The following is a 23,409-nucleotide window of genomic DNA, read 5'->3' as shown; positions in this document are numbered from 1 at the left end:
TACAATGACAAGGCAGTGGCCTGCAAGGGCCTTTCTGGGAGCTTGCATTTGAACAGATCACAAAAGACAAGAAGTAAGCATTGTAACAAAAGTGTACAATAACTGGGGTGGGAGGAGTAGCCAGGAGCTGGCCCACTACAGGCTCATGGGTTCTGAAGTCAGAAACCCCAAAACAAAACCATGAATGGTGGGGGAAGTGGGCAGGAGGCGAGGAGGCAGTGGGTAAGGCCGTCTCAGCAGTCAGGCTTGGCTATGGCAAGGTCAGCACGAGTCTCCAGGTAGAGGCAGACATAGTAGAAAAAAAATTAGGTGTGCCCTGATTTCCCACCTGTAGTCTTGAGTGTGCACACCATGGGCTCATGCTGGCTCTAGCATGTGCTCACACATATGTACCTAAGAAAGCAGACAGAGAAAGTAGACAGGGACTCATCTTTTACATATATGCCAAATGGAAAGAGCCCTGCTTAAACACAGCCCCATGTGTCATGGACAGCATGAACAGTGTCATAGACATAGGGCTCTGTCGTCCGCCCCCCCTCCACCTCCATATTTCCACCCTAGAGACCCATCAGTGGAACAAATCCCTGTGAGAGTGAGCCAGCTTCCTCCCAACGATTCCTCCAAGCTGTGTGGAGGACATTTGGTGTGAGTCAGAGGCCACCTCTGCCCTTTGCTGGGCCAGTCAAGTTTGTACTGTGACAGCACAATGCTTCTATTTCAGACTCTAGCCCTGTCTTCATCTCTTTCCACGCCTGCCTCCTCATGGCTTCCTTTCTCCACCTGGGTTCCCGCCACCCCACTCCCCTGACATATACCCTATGCCTCACTCTGCAGCTCCCCGCCCTAGTTCACTGGCTGCTACTTCTTGGGTTTCTGTTTCTCCCCATCTTTCTCTCCCTGCAGGCTCTGACCCCTGTGCCACACACACACACACACACACCCCTCCATGTTTGGGGTTTTTCTTTTCTTGCCTTCCAGGAAAAGCTGGCGTGGCCTGGCATGGTGCAGTGGCCCCTTACAGGCCTCCCTGGACTGGAGGGTTTCTGGCTGAGCAGCCGCAGTTGGTGTGGGACTGGCTGCTTTAGTTGGAGGTGGTGGGATAGGAGGAAAGGGAAGGTAGGGGAGGGCAGCAGGAGAGAAGGTTGAGTCTGCAGAATGAGAAAGGAAAAAGAAGGAAAAGCTGGGGAGTGTGTGTGTGGGGGTGGGGTGGGGAGTGAGCGCCAGCCCATCCTTAGAGACCAACTGTCACCATCTACTAGACCTGTTAGATGTAGCAATGAGGATCTTTGATCTTAGAAAGGCCAGCAGGCAAAGCAGGGCAGTGGGCTGACCACTCTGCAAGCTGTCAGAGAACCCTGGGAGCAGGACCCTGGGCTGGTAGAAGATGGGTTGTTTTTTCCTCTTTCCTTTCCTCAGTGCCCCTCCTTTGAGGACTGCCGAAGACTAAGATCGCTCAGGGGGCTTGAGGATCTGAGAAAGGCTCTCCAGTCTCCAGCCTCTGGGTGACAGTCAAGGTCTCAGGTATCCTCCCAGGGCCTACTCTGACCTGAGCAAGGATGGCCCCAGTGGTGGGCAGGGAGCTAGCACCAGGCTGGGAGGAGATTGGGAAGAGAGGCACCTGCTCTGACCTAGCCCTTGTTTCATTGTCTCCCTGGTGGCAGAGGAGGCACCCTGTACCCTGGCAGCCTTAGTTGGACTTGGGCTGATGCTGAGTTACCTGTGACTACACATATAGTCTCTTCTGCTTGGGTGGGCCACACCCCACTTGTTTCTCCTGCCCTCAGCCTCCAGGGATGTTCCGAAATGGGATTCTAGGGACTAGGGATTGGCTGCCATCAAGAGCTTTGCTGGATGGGCTGAAGAGATGGCTCAATGGTTAAGAGCACTGATTGCTCTTCTGAAGGTCCTGAGTTTAAACCCCAGCAGCCATATGGTGGCTTACAACCATCCATAATGACATTTGATGCCCTCTTGTGTCTCTGAAGACAGCTACAGTGTACTTACATAAAATAATAAATAAATCTTTAAAAAAAAAAAAAGCTTTGCTGGTAGGGAATGAGGAGGTCAGGCCTGCTGTTCCTGGGACAGCTAGTGAGGCCCTCCCATCCACGAAAAATTTGGCTCCCTGGCATTGAACACAAACTTCCCTGAAATGTCCTCATTGTAAGGAACTTTCCTTGGGCACATCCCTCCTCCCATCTGGCCTAGAGTCCTCATTTGGGCCACAGGGAGGAGAACAGATGAACCCTAAAATACTCCTTTATGGCACCTGATGACCCAACAACTCATTCATACACCAAAGGACTTCTGGGTTCAACAGCAGCCTATAAGACAAGGCATCTATCTAGCCATGGAAGAACAAATGGCTGCAGGTCAGAGCAAGAGTGGGAAAGGAAAGGCTGGGCAAGCAGTGAGATCAACAGAGAGGAGACCAACCCCAGACTTAGGGACCTCAGAAGGCTGGAGGATGAGGTGGTTTTTATTTTCTTCTTCTCTCTTCTCTCTTCTCTCTTCTCTCTTCTCTCTTCTCTCTTCTCTCTTCTCTCTTCTCTCTTCTCTCTTCTCTCTTCTCTCTTCTCTCTTCTCTCTTCTCTCTTCTCTCTTCTCTCTCCTCTCCTCTCCTCACCTCACCTCTCCTCTCCTCTCCTCTCCTCTCCTCTCCTCTCCTCTCCTCTCCTCTCCTCTCTCTTCTTCCTTCCTTCCTTCCTTCCTTCCTTCCTTCCTTCTTCTTTTCCTCCTCCTTCTCCTCCTCCTCTCCCTTCTCTTCCTCCTCCTTTTAGTTTTAGTTTCTGTTTTTGTTTTTGAGACAGAATCTCTCTACACAGCCCTGGCTGTCCTGGAACTCTGTAGACCAGGCTGATCTGGAGCTCCCAGAGGTCTGCCTGCCTCTGCCTCCCAAGTGCCAAGAATAAAGGTGTGCGCCACTTGGTTGGTATCATCTGTGCCAGAAGGAAACAGTCACAGCAGAAGGGGTAGGGACTGAGGCTGATCTGTCCTTGGGTGAACTTTAGAGAAGTAGGGGAGAGTGGGGACTTTGAGCTCCTTGGAGGGCCCTTCAGGTAGGGCTGATGGTATGGGCTTTGTGTAGTGAGTGAGTGTGTGTGTCTGTGTTCTGAGAAACCTAGTGAGGCCCTAGTCACAAGTGAGTTGCCCCTGACAAACCCTGGGGTCAGATCCCCCCTGCTTTGTTGAATCTGAATGTGTGTAAGCCTCCAGGCTCTGCTTATCCAAACTCTCCCACACAGTAAGCAAGGTAGAAGAAAAGGCTTCCTGGGGCAGGAGAGGCAAGAAGGGCACACCTAAAGGAATCTATAATAACTTCCCTAGCTTCAGACTTGGTGTCTGCAAGCAACACTCTGGGGTCTTCAACAGCTTCATGACAAGCAGGGGAGGTAAGGAACCGTGGTGGGGCTCCTCATACACTTCTCACCGATGACAATACCCACTTCCCCTTGGCTTCACCGAGAGGGCAAGCAGAGTCTATCAGGTTAGCAGACAAGAAGAGGAAGCATGGGCGAGGGCAAGGAGGGGGGAGACAGACAGGTATAGTCTGTGGAGGGCAGAGGGGTCCATGCTAGGAGGTGTCTTTCAGTTCTCCTCCAGCTCCTTTGACTTGAACCTTTTCCTCGATCCATTCCTACCCATGGTCCTTTATGCTTGAGAGAAAGGTCTCACATCCGCCCCACAGGATGTAGCTGCCCCTTTCACATAGTGTGGGATGGTAGATTCCAGAAGTAGCAACGCTCACCATACTGTCTAGCATGTTACAGGACTTCAACACCAAGGGGACTGAGCCACAGGGACTGTTCCTGAGATGAGGCCCCGAAGCCTTGCTCTGAGTGCTGGGTCCTGGACCGTGGAACCTCTTTGTCTGCAAGCCAGGGTGTTCAGAATCCCCAGCCAGTGACACCTCTGCCAAGGCTGATTTCTGCTCTCTGTCAGGCATGCTGTCATCTCTGTCATCTTGCCTGCACATACAGCCCACTCAGTGTGGGGCTGGGCTGCTGCCTTGGGAGCTCCCTGCCCAACAGCCTCAGACTTCAGGATATATTTACTTAAAAAAAAAAAAAAAAAAGCTTAACACTTTGGCTTCTCGACCAGGGGTTAGAGCTTGGTGGCTATTCCCTACACTTTGGTCCTTACAGTTTTCCAACAAGAAGCCCCAGCACACACACACACACACACAGAGAGAGAGAGAGAGAGAGACAGACAGACAGACAGACAGACAGACAGACAGACAGACATTAAGAGAGACACACAGGAATACATACTCACGAAAAGACTAATTCATGTCCAAATACAAACCACCATCACACAGTCCCACACAGACACACACATCTCCTACTGCATATCTCTAATATACAGACTTATCCACACACAGTGACATCCATCCACTCCCCACTACCACCAAGCCCACAGTGCACACACAACAGCACACACAAACACCAACACAGCCAGGCAGGAAGAAGGGGCTGCTTTTTTTTTTTTTTCTTGTTGGAAGCGAGGTTAGAAATTTCCCACTTTCCATGAAATCCAGTTTCTCACCCTTCCCCTATTTAAAAAAAAAGCCAAAAAAACAAAAACAACCCAACTTTCTGGCCTCATCTTTTCTTGGGTCCTACACAGATAGTGCTGTGACTTTAAGAAGTTGGAACTTCAGAGATGAGGGAGAGAGAGAGAGAGAGAGAGAGAGGGAGAGAGAGAGAGAGAGAGAGAACACATGAACAACCCCAAATTTGGCCTCTTTCCCTGTCCAGTTTCTAGTGTCAGCTATGAAGCAGAGTCCCTGTTGCTGAAACTCAGTTTCATTTTGTTGAAAGGAGTCTAGCAGCACAGAGCCTTCCCCCGCAGCCCTGCTTAGAGCTGTCCCGTGCACCCTGAGCCGGGTGTGCAAACCAGCCAGACCCCTCCTCCAGCAGTCCTGGTCCTGTGGACTTGCGAGCAATCCAGTCCTTAGATGCTTTGGTTCCATCTTAAAAGCTGTTAAGCTTGACTTCAGAAGAACAGTTTGGAGGTAAGTCAGGAAAGAAGGGGCCCCCGTGGCTGGGAGCGAGGAAGCTAGGGGTGTGTTTTTAGCACATCCCTCTGGGTTTGAGGGACTTGGAACAGGCTCCTGCTCAGAGCATCTGCTTGGACAATCTCAACCCCAGAATTTCCAGCTGCATTTGAGCTGAGCCTCTGGCCCCCCTGCCTTAGCTGAGAGGTCCTAGCTGGTTTATTTAGGCAGCTGCCTGGGATAGTTTGAACAGAACAGGCCACAGAGTGGGAGGGGTGGAGGGTGTGTGTGTGCATTGCACAAGGGGCCTTGTCTGGACCAGGGAAGCAAAACATACCTATGGGGGGCTCTAGTGGGAGGAGCTGTAGCCAGGATGTGGGAGGGCAGAAGGGAGGTTCTGTGCAGTGCGGGGGGAAGGGGGTGGCTGGAAAACAGATTTCAAGTCATAAAGTCAGCTAGGAACAGGCCAAGGCAGAAAGAGCTGTGTGCAAAGGAGAAGCTGGGGTCCACTTCCATCTTGTCTTCATCCTGACTGACTGCACACACGACCTTGGCAAGTCCCAGCCCTCCTCTGGGCCTCGGTTTCTTCTCCTGTTGGGGTGAGGGTGGTGGGTTAGGTGGTATTGGATTCTGGCTGGGTTATGTGGAACAGGGCCTTCTAACGGGGAGAGTTTGGGCAGGGATCTGAGGAGGGACAACTCCTTTCTATGAATCCTAGGCTCACCCGGGTGGCATGCCCTTCCCCGTAGGACGTACCATGCGGGCACTGTGCCTGCTTTGTTGGGCTGTTCTCCTGAACCTGGTGCGAGCTTGTCCAGAGCCCTGTGACTGTGGGGAGAAGTATGGCTTCCAGATTGCAGACTGTGCCTATCGTGACCTAGAGGGTGTGCCACCGGGCTTCCCGGCCAATGTGACCACACTGAGCCTGTCAGCCAACAGGCTGCCAGGCCTGCCGGAGGGAGCCTTCAGGGAAGTGCCCCTATTGCAGTCGCTGTGGCTGGCACACAATGAGATCCGCTCGGTGGCTATTGGTGCTCTGGCCCCTCTGAGCCATCTCAAGAGTCTGGACCTCAGCCACAACCTCCTCTCTGAGTTTGCCTGGAGCGACCTGCACAACCTCAGCGCTCTGCAGCTGCTCAAGATGGACAGCAACGAGTTAGCCTTCATCCCTCGGGACGCCTTTAGCAGCCTCAGCGCCCTGCGTTCCCTGCAGCTCAACCACAACCGCCTGCACGCGTTGGCCGAGGGCACCTTCGCACCGCTCACCGCGCTGTCCCACTTGCAGATCAATGACAACCCTTTCGACTGCACCTGTGGCATCGTGTGGTTCAAGACATGGGCCCTGGCCTCAGCGGTGTCTATTCCAGAACAGGACAACATTGCCTGTACTACACCCCACGTCCTGAAGGGTATCCCACTAGGCCGCCTGCCACCCCTGCCCTGCTCAGCTCCCTCAGTGCAACTAAGCTACCAGCCCAGCCAAGATGGAGCAGAGCTACGGCCTGGCTTCGTGCTGGCACTCCACTGTGACGTGGATGGACAGCCAGTCCCCCAGCTCCATTGGCACATTCACACCCCGGGCGGCACGGTGGAGATCGCCAGTCCTAATGTAGGCACTGATGGACGTGCCCTGCCTGGTGCCCTTGCAACCAGTGGGCAGCCACGCTTCCAGGCCTTTGCCAATGGCAGCCTGCTTATCCCTGACTTTGGCAAGCTGGAGGAGGGCACCTATAGCTGCCTGGCCACCAATGAGCTAGGCAGTGCCGAAAGCTCTGTAAATGTGGCATTGGCCACCCCAGGTGAGGGGGGAGAGGATGCTGTGGGGCACAAGTTCCATGGCAAAGCAGTGGAGGGCAAGGGCTGCTATACGGTTGACAACGAGGTACAGCCATCCGGACCGGAAGACAACGTGGTTATCATTTACCTCAGCCGTGCTGGGCCCCCAGAAGCTGCAATAGCAGCAGACGGGAGGCCTGCGCAGCAGTTCTCTGGCATACTTCTGCTAGGCCAAAGCCTGCTTGTTCTCTCCTTTTTCTACTTCTAACTACACCCTGCCCTGGTTGGCTAGAGCAGCTCCAGGGCCTTCCTAACTCCCCCTGATCACGTTCCTGCCAATGTTCCGTCTTAACACCACGAGGTCTGGAATTGGTGAGGCCTGAGGTTAGCCTGGGGACTTCACATTTTCCTATCACCTTTTCTAAGCTCATCCAGGCCGCTCATTACTCCAATTTGCAGATCTGCTCAGAACTAGCAGCTAGGATAGAACTATATCCCAAAACTCATCATCTCTAGTGCTAGTTGCTGCTAACAGCATTGCCTGTGCTCCTAGCAGGGGCAGCCTGCTAACAGGGCAACAACAATGTCTTAACCTGACCTACTTTGAGAGTTCTAGCCATGGAGGTAAAGAGCTTGTGGAGGCCATCCAGGTGGGCACTGGGGCTGGGCTAGAAGGGGGTCTGGAGTGGCCAGTACAGGATCTGGAAAGGAGGTACCACGGGCCATGGCTGGGCAGGCTAAAAGCTTTCCTGTTTTTAGATGCTCTCTGATGAGATATGGAAATCATCCCTCACTGGGCCTTTCTCTCCTCTCACCCCAAGCCCCACAGCATGTGCCTGCCTCTTGAGACACTTACTCCCCCTCCTCCTCTGAAGAGGCTAGCCAGTCTGGGTAGCAGAAAAATAAATAAATAAATAAATAAATAAATAAACAAACAGCATTTCTGATGCTCTGCTTTCATCTGCTTAGAATTCTGTTGGGATCAAAGACTCTTTATCAGAGGGTGGGATGGCCATATGTGAGAGTTGTGCCAACACAGGACAAGAACCAGAGGACATATGTGGCATGGAAGGGGAGCCCAGACTCATTACTAAGCCTTAACATGTACCAAGCTGCAGATTTACTGTCTTCAAACTAGCCCATGGGATGAGGGAGACAGAAACTTAACCATTGCTTTCTGCATTTTGTAAAGGGTTTGTAAGGTGGTGGGAAGGCCTGGGCTGTAGCCCTAAGAAGAGTGTCAGGAATAGAGATGTATATGGTTGGGGCCAGATCGGGCAAGAGGAAGGAAGGAGACTGAAGGAAGGTTGGGGAAGCAGGGGACAGAACACAAGGAAGAAACTGAAGACAGGAGGAAGGAGACAGGAAAACACAGTGCACCCAGGCTCTCTCTTCAGATACCTGAGGTAGGACTGAGAGTTGGAGGTTAGTCATAGCAGCGAGGATGTAAATAGTTCTGCCAGCAGAGATGCTGCAGAACTCCTTGTCTGTGCTAGGTCAGAGGGGTCTCCCTACTCCCCACCTTTAAAGACTGGATGTATGCTCATAGGGGTGAAGACCTTCAGGGGAAGGCCTGGCCTCGTTCCAGAGCCCTAGGACTGCTGAGCTCAGCAGACTGAAGGCAAGAGATTGAGTCTGAGTAGCAGCTGTGAGTTTGGCAGCTGGCCAGCCCCTCTCCCATAGTAGTGTCCACATGTGGGGCCTCCTTTCTCCCTCATGCTCCTCCAACTTGCAGCTCATGTCCAGTCCTTGTCAGCATCAACCAGCCAGGGCCAAGAATGTCTTCACGTCTGAGAGAAAGCACCAGGATGGAGCCAGGTTCCATATGCTGTGTCCCTGGGGTAAGTTACTGCCCATCTCTGGGTTTCAAGTGTGTCAGAACTCAAATGACAAAGGGCAGGCCAGGAATGTAACTGTGTTGTCAGAGTGCTTGCCTGGCATGCATGCAGCCCTGGAGTAGTGGTGCATGCTTCAGGGGGTGGACACTCAAGAAATAGTCAGGAAAGTCAGATTCTTATTCTGCTCAGCAAATTTGAGGCCAGCCTGGGCTACATGAGAGCCTATTTCTCCCCAAAGCACAAAGACAAGGTAGATAAAGGTCCGACTGACTGACCATTTAGACTTGACAGTTCTGACTTGGAGTCCAGCATCCATGCCCACTCCACTCACCACTGAGCCGGCTAGACATCTTGGAGATCCATGCAGCATTTAATTCTAGCACCTGGCACCTACCACGTGTGGCAGAGCAGCATGGGGACTATTGTGTCCCAAGTGAACTAGCTACTCCTTTGTTTTGGGGCTCCTACTGTCCATAGAGTATAGCAAGAACTTCCCATCCAGCTATGGATCCTCTGACTGGCTCCCCACATGTGGTCCACTCCTATCTGTGCCTTCTTGCATAGCCTGCGAAGCTGCATCATCTTCGTCTTTACATACCCTGTGCAAGCCCTTCCCCCAGTATAACCTTTTCTTAGTCTTCATTTGGTCTTCACATAGAATCAGTTTTCTACATCACCTCCTCCAGGAAGTTTTCTTGATTTTTCTCCCACCTTCAGAGTGAACCAGGCCCTTTTCTTTTACCATACTGTCCTAGGTGCCCTAGATGTGTGACTGTCTCCTTGTTAAGAGCAGAGGCAGAATCAGAGTGGTCCTCCTGTGACTGTGTAGATTGCTGATAGCCCACATAGAAGGCATTTTGCAATAGGCTAAGGAGGGACTTAGAACATGCTTTCTCTGGCCCCTGGGCAGCCCAGATCGTGGTTAGGAGGCACCTCTGGTGACCTGTGCATGTGGTTGACCTATGGTTGGTAATAAACAGGCATGATTTTGAGGGTCCCTGATCCAAACAGGGTGAACCACGTCAAGAGCATCCCCCTGATTCATGCATCTTCCGTCTCGTCCAAGACCCCAATGTGTCTGTATCTCTGCTGCCCCTGCATGTTCGTTCCCTGACATTAGCCTCCTCTCCAAGCCTTGGTTCATTCCCTAGAGTTTCTGCCATTACTGCAGCCGCTTCTTCCCAGATCCTGTCCGTTCTTTAAAACCCAAAAGTCCAACATCGACACTGTCCAGGCATTGTAGGGTCCCTAGTCATATCACCTCAAACTGGGGATTCTCTCTACACTTACTCAGTGTCCAGCCCAGCACGTTGTTGGAAGTACCCCCAGCTGTCCCACATGGAGCTCAGATTAGCTTTACGGACAGTGTAGATGGTTCCTCTTAGAGCCCTCCTCTAGGAAGGAGGAATGTTCCTCAGAGGCACATTTATTACAGAGAGCACACTAACTTCTTTCATGACAACTAATGGCATTAAAACTACAAAAAAAAATCTGGTTTTTGGAGAGGGCAGCTCAGTGGGGCCTCTTGGAGTCTGACTTGGCTGCAAGAGAAGGGGCGGGAGTGGAAGGAAGAGAGAGGAAGGAGAGATCTGGGGCAGAGAGGAAGCCCACACAGGTTCCACTTTCATGGTGGGAGGGCTGGGGCTGAGGTGGGGCCAGCTGGGATGGGAGATATTCAGGCCTTTCATCACCAACGGGGAGAAAGAGAGGCCTTGCTGAGGCCCCAAAAGCTGATGGCAGGGCCAGTGTGAGGAGAAGAGGCCTAAATGTGCCCACCCTTACCCTGCCTGTTCCAAGACAAAGAAACCACTAGCTGCTTTCTCTAGAGCCCTAGCTGGTAGCCTGGTGGACAAGCATAGACCAAATTCCTCTAGAAGCTGGTGGTGTAGACACAGTGACTCCAGTCCCCTGATCCCACAGGGATCAGCTGGCTGGCAGAGCTGCTGCTGGGGCGAGGGGGTTGCAGACATGAATGGGAGGGAGGATGGGAGACAGGAATGTGCCTCAGCACATAAAGGCAGGGTGATGTGGTTTTCTTCACCCTCAGGGCTGGGTGCCATTGGCCTTGGCACTAGTAAGGGCTGCCTTCCGGAAGGCCTGTAGGCTTGGATTGTGGAGCAATGTGTAGGCCAGACCCCAGCGGGCCCTGCTCTGGCTGCCTTTGTGTCCTGCTCCCTTGGCCATCAGGTCCTTGGTCTGTAGCAACTGCATCCCTGAGAGAGAGGAAGAGAGAGAGAAGGGGAGGGAGGGAGGGCTTCTTTGCACCCCAGCCAAGCTTCTGCAGGCCACAGACCTGAGAGGGATCTAAAACCCCCAGGCACAGCCAGGGTTCCAGCTCCCAGCTGGAGCAGAACGCTGGGCTGCAGAAGTGTGTCACTCTGCTGGTAGAAGAGCAGAAGGGATGAGGGCAATGAACTGAGGCTGTCAGACAGACAGCAGAAAGTGGGAGTTAGGGAAGTGGGAACCAGCCTAGTAGCCTCTACTTTAGACCTCCTGGGCAAAGGAGGTGGTACCTCACTCCTGGAGGAAGACAGGGAGGAGTATCTAGGCCATTCCATCCTCTGTGCACACATAAGATATATGTGTGTGCAAGTCCATGGTAAAGACAAAAATACCCTGAGACCCAAGCAGGAGGGTGTCAACAGGAAGCTGCAGGACAGAAGACAAGAGACTTTTCCTGCCTCACTATTTTGGAAGGGACCTCCTGTGACTCCTTCCTGAGAAACTGGGAGCCTATCTATATCCGCAGCGGGGTAAAGACGTACCTTCTTCTTCTTCTGCCGGCCTGAGGCTGTCCTGAGGGGCCAATGGGGGCCGGGGCTGTGGACTTGGAGCATGGAGGAGCAGGGCACAGAAGGCTATGACTCCTGGATGTGACTGGCTGGCCTCAATCCTCAGGAAGTTTTGGTATGTGTGGTAGCCTAGGATGGGTTGGGGACAGAAGGCTGAAGCATAAGGAGCCCTTGGCAGACTAGAGGTACGCAGAAAGAGAAAGAGGCAATCAGGGTGTGTGTATACACACGGGCATCAAACAAAGCATGGAGCACACAGCGCACAGGCACCAGCACCTTTTTTAGAATACACCATAGCTACCCTGCTGCACAAGCTTGTCCTGCACCAAGAAGCTCTGGCACGTCTTAGTGCACACATACTACACACACCTGCGAAGCCCTGGCAGTGTGCACACATTGCACACACATGCCTCACACCACAGAGCGTTGACAGTGCTCACACACCTCCTGCACATGCACACCGGAGCAGAGGCCAGGGTGCAGCAGCTGCTTGGACAGCTCAGTCCCCCAGTCCCTGCCTAGTGACCCTACCTGGATCCAGGGAGGCTGCCCTCTGCGGCAGCAGGCTGAGGTCCATCTGGCCGAGGTGAACAGTGTTGTAGAGAGAAGAGATGAGCACCCGCCAGACAGCCATTATGGCTCCCACCAGCATGTTGATGGGGAAGAGGAGAAAAGTAGCTACGCAGAGCATGCGCCTGGGGGTAGGGAGGAGAAAGGCTGAGGCTGGCCTCCCCCACCGTCTTGTGCCAGGCCAGGGTCATACCTCCATGCCCTCAGGCTCTGTTGTTATCCACTGACACTTACTGGGTGTGCTTTTGTACAGCCCAGGGAGACCAGAGTTTAGTTTCAGGTGTCTGCCTCTATCACTTGTTGTTTCTTTCAAAGCAAGAAAGACTCTTGGCAGAGCTGGGTTAACAGCTCAGTAGTATCGTGTGTATCTACCATACTCTAAGCCCTGGTTTGCAAGGTTGTGGGTTCTCAGCACCCCAGAATCTCCTGAACAAAGATTAACTCTGTGACAGCTCAGGAGGAGGCATTTTTAGAAGGCAAAATCTACAGAGAGAAGAGTGTGGGGTCTGAGCGTACCACAAACTCAGGGACCATCTTACCGGTTGGTCAGCTCTGGGTATCCATGGTGAGTCCTCAGGAAGATCCAGTTGGCTGCTATGTTCTGCAGGATTACAGCTAAGGCCACAGTCAGCCAGAAGGGCCTGTTTGTGGGTAGGATGTGGAGAGGGCTGCTGTTAGTGGGCTCTTCAGAAAGTCCCAAAGCCCCTGTTCTTTGCCTCACTCACCACGTGGATTCCAGGGATCGCAGCAGCAGGAGGTTCCTGCCATGCAGTAAAGGCACAAACACCAGGAAGGCCAGGGATGTGGTCCCCAAGAAGAAGATGACCTGCTGCACCAGGAGCCCTGCAGGGGGCAGAAGGGACAAGAGGACAGAAAAAAGTTTCTGCAAGAGCCAGTTAACTCAAGGAAGCCAAGGGTTTCTATGCTACTTCCATTCCATGTCACTGCCTGAGCCTTGGTTTCTTCATCTGTAAAATAAGGATAGTAGTCCCTAACTCTGAGGGCTCTTTTAAGACTCCAGGAGCCCCATGTGATTGTTCCCACTTGATCTTGAGTTCTTTGGGCATAATTACTGTGTAAATAATCACGTGTGTGACTGTGAATCAGAGCTTAGTACCTGTAGGTGCTGAGTGTGGCAATGGAAACCAGCGGGCTATACAGTCACCTGGGATGGTATATACAGAAGGGCTTGGAAGGTCTAAGGTGGACCAAGAGGAGGAACAAACATTTTAGTTTAACTATTTCCTCCATCCCCCATCACACCTTGCCTCCTCTCTGGGTGAGAATGGGAAATCTGAGGACCAGGTCTGGCCTTTGGACTTCCAGGAGGAGCCAGGTCACACACAGTTCAAGTATGCTGTACAACATGGTGTCTAAGAGGAGAACTTGAGGCATAGTCTAGAAGAGTCCTTGAGGGTCATCTGAGCAGATTGTCTCAGGGCAGCACCCCTATGCAACCCTCACATGGCCATGTTGCTAGTATCTCCCAGGAACAAGGAACCCTTCACCTTGAGGCAACCCACCATGGCCAGATTTCTCCTACAGAAGCATCCACATGCTATCTTAAATGTGCTACATTCAGACCAGTGTCCATCCTATCTACAATTACCCAGATGTACCTTCCTCTGAAGAGTTCCCCTTTCTGGGGGCTCCTAACCATCATCCAGAGCAAGCTTCCTGAGAGCAAAGAGGATGGGTGGGTTCCTCTGACCGCCCAGACCAGGAAAATCTTCGCCAAGTACCCATACCTCCCACCAGGGCCCAGCTCTGGGAACAAAGCAAGTGGGCTCACCAAGGCAGCTGAAGGCCGTCTGGTAGGCACAGAAGCTCATCCAGCTGACTATGGCTTGGCGAGAGGGATGAATACTCTGAAGAGGGGGGTCCAGATCCAGGGCAGCCCCTCGGTGTAGTGCTTGAAGATTGGCCCTGGGTTGAGAACAAATAGTGACCTTGGGGAACAACAATGCAGTAGCCCTAAATGGTAACCTAGGGTGAGCACCTGACCATCAGCAGGGAACCTCAGGGCTTCAGGAGCCTGGTGGTTAACTCAATCTGGGGGTGGTCGCCCTGAGGAGGTGCAGTCTTGGAAGACCCCAGACAGAACAACCTGAACTACCACCGGGAACAGAACTGGGACCCAGCTGTGTCACCAGGGAGTAAGGCAAAGCAGAGAGCCTCAAATGCCAGGGCAAGTAGGGCCAGCTCTGTGGTCTAAAGTCCTTGAGTAGGAATGCTGAGGCCTGGCGAGTGCCCAGATTAGGTAGACCAGTTCTCTACACCCATCATTTCTCAGAACAACTTCTCCAATGGCCCTCTACCCTCCATGGTACCTGCTCGCCCTCCATCTTCTACGAACTGTTTATCTACTTCTCTGACCTTATTCACGAAGTCACACCTGTCTTTGGAACCCTTCATCCCTCAGCCCCAGCCTCTCCAACCACTGGAACGGGATTCTCCTTTCTCAACCCTCTCAGGACCCTTTCTCACAGGCAAACTCCAGCAATGTGGTGTTCCCTGTACCACTCACAGAACTTGAGGACAACCAGATGTGTCCCCATGTCCCCAGGGGCAAGTGAGCCCCACCTTCTCCTCCCACCACACACAGCCAACCTGGGGGCAGGGCATGCATTCTGTGGCAGCCTGACCTACAGTGGCTTCTCCCTTCCTCCTGGATTGGGGTCCCTCAAGTCCTCAGGACTTGGATCCCTGCCCTATCTCTGTACCAGAGTGTCAGGACCTGTAACTGACCTGTGTGTCCTCAGGGATCGGATCAGGAGCAGGAAGGTTGATGCGCAGGACAAGACCAGAGCTGAGATGTAGCATGCTGGATGGGAGAGAGCAAGGGAGGGCAGGGGCTAGAGGGTCTTCCAGAGCCTCAGACCCCTGTTCCTTATTCTAAGAGGGGTCCAGCTCCAGTTCTTGGGTCCAACACTGACCTGGCATCGTCTATGGCTCCATCCTGCCAGTAACATATGATAGCCAAGAAAGGGAAAGGACAGCTTTGAGTCACAGACACGTCCTTCACCTTGGTTTTGTTGCTTACATTGCTATGACCCTTGTAATCAGAGGTCTGCCTGCAACTCCTCTATTCCTGCCCATGTAGCTGACTGCAAGGGGGCCTTGTGACAAGCACAGGCTTTACTCTGATGGCCATGCTGCTGTGGCCCACTTCCCAGAATGATTCTGGCCATAAATCCATCTGCACTTGTATCAGTGGCCTTGTTTGGGACACAAAGAGTTGTGTCGCACTACCTACCATAATGAAGGAGATGCTAACTGCTACCTAGCTCCTCTGTGTAGGGTCCTTCTCTGTTCTCTCCCTCACAACCCTGACCTCACACAGAGACCAACAGTTAGGGCCACAGTTCCTGTAATGGTGAATAGAGAGCTCTAAATATATGTCTAAGAATATTGGTGCAGCTGATGTGCTCCAAACCCCCATGCCAGCCAGCCTCACCCTAGACCCTCACAGCAAGCCTACAGGGTCCCTCACAGGAACTGTTCAGGGAGAGCTTGGCAGCTCACACCTCTGTGCCCTCCCTGCTCTGTCTTACACTGCCAGCATGTCCTGGCCTGTGGGAGAAGGACGGTGTCAGGAAAAATATTTAAAGCAGCCACACCTCCATCTGCAATGTTGGCAGCCTAAGCTGCAACCATTGCATGCTAGTCCCCCAAAGCCAGGACGTTCATTTCAGCAAGGGCCCAGTAGGCCAATGGAACATGTCTCCAGGAGTCATGACTCTCAGACTTTGTGACAAAGTGGAAGGAAGCCCTAACTTGGGCTTCAGGGATCTACATTCTATCTACTGTGCCCCGTTGTATGACTTGAGGTCAGCCCCGCTCTATGTGTCTCCCACAGCTTCTGGGAGAGGCTAGGGGGTGGATAGGATGGTAGCTATAAGGCATAGCAGACCCTGAAGGAGCAGATGGTAGTGTTTACAGGCGTGAGGCTCATTTTATAGGAAGCAGGAAGAAGGAGATGGTCCAGACCAACGAGGATTCGGAAGAGAAAACAGGTGTCCTACCAGGCTGCAGCCTGTGCCAAGAGGGATTTATTACTCATAAAGCCCAGCCCCCATCCCACCTACTAGTCTTCTCCCCCTTCTCCACCCCGAAGTCACACAGCCATGGGCTTCTCTGTCACTACAGCTAGAAAGTTAGTCAGTGATACTGGGACTGGGAGAGAGGAAGGTGTCACAAAGGTTAATAAGGATCACAGGCTGCACAGATGGAAGTTTCAACTGCCCCCCGTTTGAGATGAAGAGTGGAGACCCAGAGCAGGAAAAGGCACCCCTTGTGCTCATGGCAGGCTAAAACCACACCCAGTAGCCTGTCTCCCATCCCCACTATGGCTTTCAAGGGGCATCAAGCAATCTCACCTTCCACAGTCCATAGGTGATGCTTCACCAGCTCTACCACCTCCTGCCTGTCTTCAGAGAGCACGATCCCAAAGCCAGCCAGCAGGTAGGAGACATCTGTGTTGATCCCCGCCCTCACCTTCTGCACAGTAGGCACCACGCTCACCAGCAGCAGCAGGGCCACCTGGAAAAGCCCCACTATGAGGATGGAGGGGACCAGGTGTGTGTGTACTATCCTGAAAAAGTATTTCCTAGTCTGCTAGGGGAGACTTTTAACCAGCTGCAGCAGCCACATGCCGCTGAACTGCCCTGAGGACAGGTCCTTCTGCCTTCAAACAGAACGTGACACGAATGTATGACTTCAGCCTAACAGGTCAAAGATAGGCTATACCATACCTATTTACTTAGCTCTGCTCGGCCACATAAGCTTCAGAATATAAGCATTTTCAGTTTGGGGCTGGGCTGATAGTTCAGTCAGTAAAGTGCTTGGCAAACCTGAATTCATTTTCCCAGAACTGATATAAAAAGCTGGGCATGGTGGCTCCTGCTTATAATCCTAGCGCTGGGGAGGCAAAGACAGGCAGGTCCCTAGGGCTCACACTAACCAGGCAGCCTAGCCTGCCGGGAAAGCTCTAGGCCAGTGAAAGATTCTGTCTTCAAATACAAGGTGTATGGCAACTAAGGAATGACTCTGGGAGTTGTCCTTTGGCAGACAGACAGACAGACAGACAGACAGCAGACACACACACACACACACACACACACACACACACAGGGTAGGTGTGTGTTAGAGAGTCCAACGTTTCCATGGTAAAGAAAGCAACTGAGTATCAAAGCTAGACATTCTCGGGTTCAATTTTTGGCTGCTCTAAGATATTAGAGAACTTGGCTGCGTTAGGTTCTCTATGCCTCAATTTCCCTGATTGTAAAATGAAGATAAACCAGACCTACACCACCCAGGAGTTTGAGTTGTTGTTACTTTGTTTCTTATTTGTTTGTTTGTTTGTTTTTCAGACAAGATCTCCTCTAGCCCAAACCAGCTTCAAACTCACTTTGTCACTAGGGACAACCTTGGACTTCTGAGCCTCCTGCCTCTACCTCCTAAGTGCTGGGATTACAGGCTTATGTTTAAGTGATGCTGGGATTAACCCAGGGCTCCACATATCCTAGGCAGACGCTCTACCATCTAAGCCACAGCCCCTGTGCTAAAGATGGTGGTGATTTATCAAACACACCAAGTCACAAAATCCTCCCAATGTAGAAAGGTGATTTTATTTCTTCTATTTTACAGATGAGCTAATAGGTTCATGAAGGTGGGTAAATTTGGCTAAGGTCACCCAGGAAGTGCACAATGGAAGTACACTTTAAGTCCATGTTTATATGACTTTGAAACTTATAAACCATTCTATAAACCTGCTAAGGGCCAGCATCCCTCCCACTGGGGAAGCTAGTGTTTCCAAGATGCAGAACAGGTGACTGGATAAGGGGCACACCTGGGGACCTGATTTAGACCTGGGCTGCCCCACATTTGGAGGGCTGAGGACAGGGGTTCAGGGAAAACGAGCACTGCAAACTGCAGGACACACCTGGTAAGTGGCTGTTCCTGTCAGGGTGGCCGAGATCACCAGCTTCAAGGGCAGGCGGAATCCTACAGTCACCAGAAGAAGGCATGTGAAAAAAAAAATGTGACCCAGCCTTTGGTCCCATCCCTTCCAAGTCAGGCCAATTCGTCCCCTGTCCAAGAATGGCAGCTGTCCCTATGAGAGTTCTGAGGAACAAGCTGACTCTCCCTCCCCACCAGCTTCTCTGGGCAAAGGCTCTCCCTGACCCTGGGCCTCCACTGCATCACATACCTGGCTGTGGAGTGTAGATGGAATGATGGGAGAAGGCCCAGGCCCGAGACAGGAGGCTACGCTTGGAGGCAGGATGGGAGCTGCAGACAGATGGATAGGTTAAGCCTCACGAGAGAGGTCTCTGCTCAAGGCCACGTTCAAACTGGGTGCCAGCACCATGACTCCAAGAGGAACCTCCTCCACAACACTCATCCAGCCTTACCCTCCCACACATTGCTCCCTGAGCCCCAGCTCTCTGCCTGCTGAGGCATGCCCAGACCTTACCAGCTATCCAACTTCTTTGGGCAGAGAAGAGTTCTCAGATACTTCTCGGAGTAGCTGGTCTGCAGCCCCTGTATGGACAAGTGTTGCAGTCTGAGATTTGCCACCAGCAGTCCCTGGGGCCCTGGCCAAGGACACTGAATGGATGAACAAGTGAATGAATGAGTGAATGGATACTAAGCAGTTTCTGCAATGCCTCCTGATTAGGTCGGTGATGGTGGAGTGTGGGGAGGCTGACCTATGCCCTATGCCCTATGCCCTATGGGGACAAGGGTCACAGCCTGGAAAGCTACATCCTCCACACATAAAGAGGGTTAAACTCCTATCACAGAACCTGAAATGCTGGGAAGTTCTTCCCAAAATCTCCCCTTAGTCAGATCTTGGCTCTCTGTCCTCTTCTACCCAAGACTGGGGTCAAGGGAAAGCCTGGGCCCTGTGGACTCGCTGCTGCTCAGGGCGCAAGATGGTGCCAGTCTAGAGCATAATGCCTTAGGCTCCCTTCCTGCTATGGCTTACTCTAGGAAGATCACAGGGTAATAGCATTTACCCAAGCTACATTCCAGGCCTTAAGCTGCAGAGGCCCATGGGAAGGTGGGATGAACTTCTGTTTGGATCAGTGGGAGAATACAGGCCAGGGTCACCTGTTGCCAGGGCAACCTGGGGACCCAGGGTAGGAGCAGGTCAGCACAAAGCTTAACTGAGTCCCTTGTGGCTTAAATCTTTCTGACTAATGTCCAAAAGGATTTAATTCTCTTGGAAGTGTGGAGGCGGGGAGGTGGGGTGGAAGAAACCCTGGGAGGTGGAGGGAATCTCTAGGGACTGGTCTACTGTGTCCTCTGGGGGACCCTAGGCTTTGCAGAGAAAATGTAAATCTCAGGAGATCAAGTGATGAGCACTTATGACCCTGCTACATGTGGATAGCAGATCTGGAGCTAAACCAAGAAGGCAGAGGGGGGGGGGGAGCGGGGGGGGGGGGTGTCTCCTGGGCCGGATAAGCCTCCTGAGTCTGCAGGCTTTCTCTCCCCACGTCCTTCATTTCTCCTTAGCTCCAGCTCAGTGCCTGCCTATCTGTGACCTGAGCAGCATGCACCCCAGAGAACACCACCTTGGGTGGCCCTGCTCCTCAACTACCTGCCCTAGGTCAGCTGGAGGGAGGGGAGCTGTGATGTTTAAGCCCATGCTTGTACCCAGAGGCACTCAGCCTGTTTGGGTTTGCATCTGGGAGCTCACTTATGTCCTCACCTTTGCTTTTCCCCTCTGGCCTGGGCCTTGCTCACCCCATCTGGGCCCCATCCTTGGCCTCCCCCTCCCTAGGAGGCCGCATGACCTCTGCGCCTTCAATCCTATGGCCACAGACTCGATGGGACACTGGGTTTGTGGGGTGCCCATCTCCCGGCTGGTACAAGCCACTACCTGCAGGAGGTCCAAGTCAGTGGATTCTGAAGTCCCAACATCCAGCCGGCGCCTGACATGTGGGAGAAGCTTAGAAGCCTTCTTGATAAGGTCTTAGTATTTTTCAAGAATGTTCTCTTTGTCATGAGGCATCATCCATTTATAGCATCCACTCCTCCAAACAATTCACAATACTTTCTTTTTGAAAAGTCATTATCTTTTATATCCTAGGCTGGCCTTGAACTTCTGGTTCTCCTGCCTCTGCCTCCCAGGTTCTGGGAGCCACGATGCCCAATTTATACTTGGTACTTAGGACCAAAAACCTATGGTCTTATGCATGCTAGGCAAGCACTCTTCTAACAGATAAAAACTCTGCCTTGTAGAGCATCTCTTATGAGCTTCACTCTGCCCAGGGCACAAGTACGGGGATAAACAGCCCAACCCCACCCCTATGGTCAGCTCCTTCCTTTGCCTGATCACCCACTCCAGCTGCTCTCTGTCCGTCAGACTCACTGAATTCTGCCTCCAGGAAGCCACGCCCACCCGCCAACAGTCCCTTGCATCTGAAATCATTCAACACTTCAGATCAGTTCAGAATGAGCTTTCTGGACCAGCCCGACATCTGCAGAACTCACAGGACTCTTGGATAGCTCATCGCTGCAGCCCTCAGGGGTTTCAAAGAACCGAATCCCTGATTTTAGTTCTGCTTTGCTGAGTCTCCACTCTGCATACAGCCTGGGTACCCTGGAGACTTTCAAGAACCTGGCTTAGCCCTCTCTACCCCGAGAGGACAATACAAACAGTTACTCTAATTTTTTTTCCTGAGGTTTTCAGTGAGCAAAAGTTCTTGCCAAGTCTGACAGCCTGAGTTTGATCCCCAGGACCCAGATGGAGAAAGAAAAGAACTCACGAAAAGCTGTCCTATGACCCAGGGTAGGGTGCTCTCTCTCTCTCTCTCTCTCTCTCTCTCACACACACACACACACACACACACATACATACAGAGAGAGAGAGAGAGAGAGAGAGAGAGAGAGAGAGATTAAACTACAGGAGGCATAGACATGAGAAACAGGTATCAGGGCAGCCCTGCCCACACCTTTACCTGGGAGCCTGCTCCTGTCGGGTGACGGAGACTCTGCACAAGTTGTACTGGATACCAAAGGCTCAGGAATCCAAGACCCAGAAGTAGAGGCAGGGAGGCCAGCAAGGAGTAGTGCTTGTAGATCTGGACAGACAGACACTCAATCAGACTTGCCTTCTGCCTTCTTTACAGGATCCATTCCTACCCCACAGGGTGCTGGGGATAGCCTAGGAACCATGGTAAGCCTCTGATTCTAGGGCCCCACACTAGGTCACCTCCCCATCTTATGCCCAGTGGCCTAAGCAGACTCCAGAGAATATGCCATAAGCTCTGCCATGGGCTTCAGTGAGACCTGTAACCTGCCACCCACTTTCTCCATTTCTGTGTTCCCAGCATTTTAGGGCACATACTGTTAAAAACTAGACCAAAGGGTGTGTGTGTGTGTGTGTGTGTGTGTGTGTGTGTGTGTGTGAGAAGAGATGGCTCAGTGGTTAAGGCTATTATTGGCTGCTCTTCAGGGGACTTGGATTTGGTATCTAGCACCTATGTGGCAGCTCACAGCTGTCTGCAACTACAGTTCTAAGGATCTGGTGCCAACTTCTGGCTTCCACAGTGCTACATGCATGTGATGTGTGTATATATATATATGTGTGTGTGTGTGTGTACGTGTGTGTGTACATGTGTATGTATATATGCAGATACTTATACACATTTAAAAAAATAAAAGTTAAATCTAAAAATAACTAGACAAAGGCCTAATTTTGTCTAGTACAATTTATCTGGTGCATGGTTCAGCATCCTTGTGACACCTCCCTGGGTCAGCTCCTTCCATATTCACTCATTTGATTTTCAATTCAGTATGGGATTGTTTTTTGAGAGAGAGAGAGGGAGAGAGAGAGAGAGAGAGAGAGAGAGAGAGAGAGAGTGCTTCATGTACACTAAATTCTAAGTGCTAAACAATATCCAAGTCCCTTGGCAAAAAACTTATTAGGTTTTCATGTTAGGGGGTCTTTGTTTTCTATTTTGAGCCAAGGTCTAGCTATGTAGCTCAAGTTGGCCTCAAATTAGTGATCCTCCTGCCTCAGCTTTCCAAGACCTGGGATTACAGGTGGGATCAATAATGCTTGGCTTTAAAAAATAACTCCCAATCTTCACCTTCCTGGAGAGATCAGAGTCATCACCTGCGTTGACAGGTGGGGAAACTGAGTCTCAGGCAAGTGCCGCTTATCTCAGAGTACTTAGCATTAGGTAGTACCGCCTTGCTTGTGTATCGTGTCTCTACTTCTGGAAGGACAGACAGCTCCTAGAAAGTCAGGGACTTACTGCGTTTTGTCCACAGGTATATTTCAAGGCCTGGAAATATTTGTTGACTGAATGAATGAAGGGGTGAAGCTGTGAAACTGGATTGTCTGTCTAGAAAACTGATACACTATTTCTTTTGGGGTCCAGACTGGGAGCTTCAGAGTTCCTGCCTGTGCCAGTGAAGCTAGTTCTGGGGTTCTAGAATTCTCCTTTAGACCTCCGAGCTTATTTCCCCACTCAGCACTTGTCTCTCTCCATTCTTCCTGCCCAAAGAAAGACTCAGAAATCAGGGGAGGGGTGCTCCAGGCATCCTCTTCCTCCACTCTGCCCTCCTAGGCTGAAAGCTGCTGGGGACGGGGCCCAGACTCTGCCCCAGGTCTCAAGTTCAGAGCAGCCAAGTTTGGTGCAGACGTGGATTGACGGGCATGAGGTTCCGAGAATGATGGAGGAAAGCAAAGAAGCCCAGAGTGTGGACAGAGGTGAGAGTCAGGCAGGCGCACCCTTCCGCCCTAGCCCACTGGGACTCGGGGTTACCTTAGGATCCTGAGGACACTCAGCTTTCTGCCAGACCTGAACACCAAAGTGGGCCCAAGATAACACAGTACCCAATAGGAATGCAGCTTGGTGCCCTGCCGAAGCACAAGCAGCCAGAGGGTAATAGAGGGCTGGATAGTAGAGCAGAGCCAGTAGCTTCCAGGGCCCTAGAGAGAGAAACAAATGAGAGACACTAAGAGAGAGAAAGACTCAGGGCCTAGACCATACCCGTCAGAGATGCTTTTCTGTCTCCATTGTCCAAGCCCCTCAGCTGTTCCAGTGTGTGAGAGCCTACTTTGCTTGGGTCTGAGCAAAGGCTCTGTGATCCTAGCCAAGTTACCTCTTGATGTCTCCATCTCTCCATCTGTAAAAAGGCAAAGGCAAACCAAGAAGTGCTTAGTGCACTGAATTAAGTACTCACTCAGCTAAGGACTACTTTATCGCTGCTTTCTTCTCTGACCCTTGGTTCTCTCTATTGTAAACTAGAGCTATTGATATATCACACCCTTTGTGGAGACTGTTGATCTAAAGAGGTCATTCTGCGGCCAGCGGTACCCCCTACTGACAGCTGTTCCTGTTGCCATCACCTCCCCCAGCCAACCTTAATAAACCAGGACCCCACCCTGCCCTTGTCCCATCAGGCCAGCCCCTGGATC

At 51.9% G+C, this 23,409-nt stretch overlaps 2 protein-coding genes across 15 annotated transcripts in view; one reads left to right on the top strand and one right to left on the bottom strand.

Moving 5' to 3' along the window:
• The first annotated feature begins 4,739 nt into the window (after positions 1 to 4,739).
• Positions 4,740 to 7,730, top strand: Islr (immunoglobulin superfamily containing leucine-rich repeat). Of its 4 annotated transcripts, none has more exons than XM_006511204.3 (2): positions 4,740 to 5,014; positions 5,715 to 7,730. In XM_006511204.3, exon 2 carries the CDS (start codon positions 5,730 to 5,732, stop codon positions 7,038 to 7,040), a length of 1,311 nt encoding a protein of 436 aa, XP_006511267.1. In that variant the 5' UTR covers positions 4,740 to 5,014; positions 5,715 to 5,729; the 3' UTR covers positions 7,041 to 7,730. The 4 variants fall into 4 exon arrangements, with proteins under 4 accessions (XP_006511267.1, NP_036173.1, XP_011241052.1 ...); NM_012043.4 differs by having other exon boundaries at positions 4,755 to 5,014; positions 5,746 to 7,712; XM_011242750.3 differs by lacking the exon at positions 4,740 to 5,014 and adding an exon at positions 5,418 to 5,549.
• A 2,241-nt stretch (positions 7,731 to 9,971) lies between these two features.
• The window catches only part of Stra6 (stimulated by retinoic acid gene 6), a 90,212-nt gene continuing 76,774 nt past the window's right edge, over positions 9,972 to 23,409 (bottom strand). For 7 of the 11 annotated variants that reach the window (XM_006510941.3, XM_017313262.1, XM_006510945.4 and 4 more), the window contains 14 exons: positions 23,094 to 23,117; positions 22,754 to 22,920; positions 20,939 to 21,061; positions 18,448 to 18,515; positions 18,184 to 18,263; positions 17,917 to 17,978; positions 16,352 to 16,514; positions 14,721 to 14,796; positions 13,765 to 13,898; positions 12,698 to 12,815; positions 12,512 to 12,613; positions 11,934 to 12,097; positions 11,376 to 11,531; positions 9,972 to 10,823 (listed from right to left, as the gene is read on the bottom strand). In XM_006510941.3, the coding sequence (XP_006511004.2) occupies positions 10,654 to 10,823; positions 11,376 to 11,531; positions 11,934 to 12,097; positions 12,512 to 12,613; positions 12,698 to 12,815; positions 13,765 to 13,898; positions 14,721 to 14,796; positions 16,352 to 16,514; positions 17,917 to 17,978; positions 18,184 to 18,263; positions 18,448 to 18,515; positions 20,939 to 21,061; positions 22,754 to 22,920; positions 23,094 to 23,117 (1,607 nt within the window). In that variant the 3' untranslated portion in view covers positions 9,972 to 10,653. The remainder of the gene's footprint in view (positions 10,824 to 11,375; positions 11,532 to 11,933; positions 12,098 to 12,511; positions 12,614 to 12,697; positions 12,816 to 13,764; positions 13,899 to 14,720; positions 14,797 to 16,351; positions 16,515 to 17,916; positions 17,979 to 18,183; positions 18,264 to 18,447; positions 18,516 to 20,938; positions 21,062 to 22,753; positions 22,921 to 23,093; positions 23,118 to 23,409) is intronic. The other 4 variants (NM_001162475.1, NM_009291.2, NM_001162476.1 and 1 more) reach the window with 1 other exon arrangement.

Source organism: Mus musculus, chromosome 9, assembly GCF_000001635.26.
Source record: "Mus musculus strain C57BL/6J chromosome 9, GRCm38.p6 C57BL/6J".
Taxonomy (NCBI): domain Eukaryota; kingdom Metazoa; phylum Chordata; class Mammalia; order Rodentia; family Muridae; genus Mus; species Mus musculus.
Note: the sequence above shows the minus strand (reverse complement) of the source record. Positions and strands in the feature narration are given on the sequence as shown.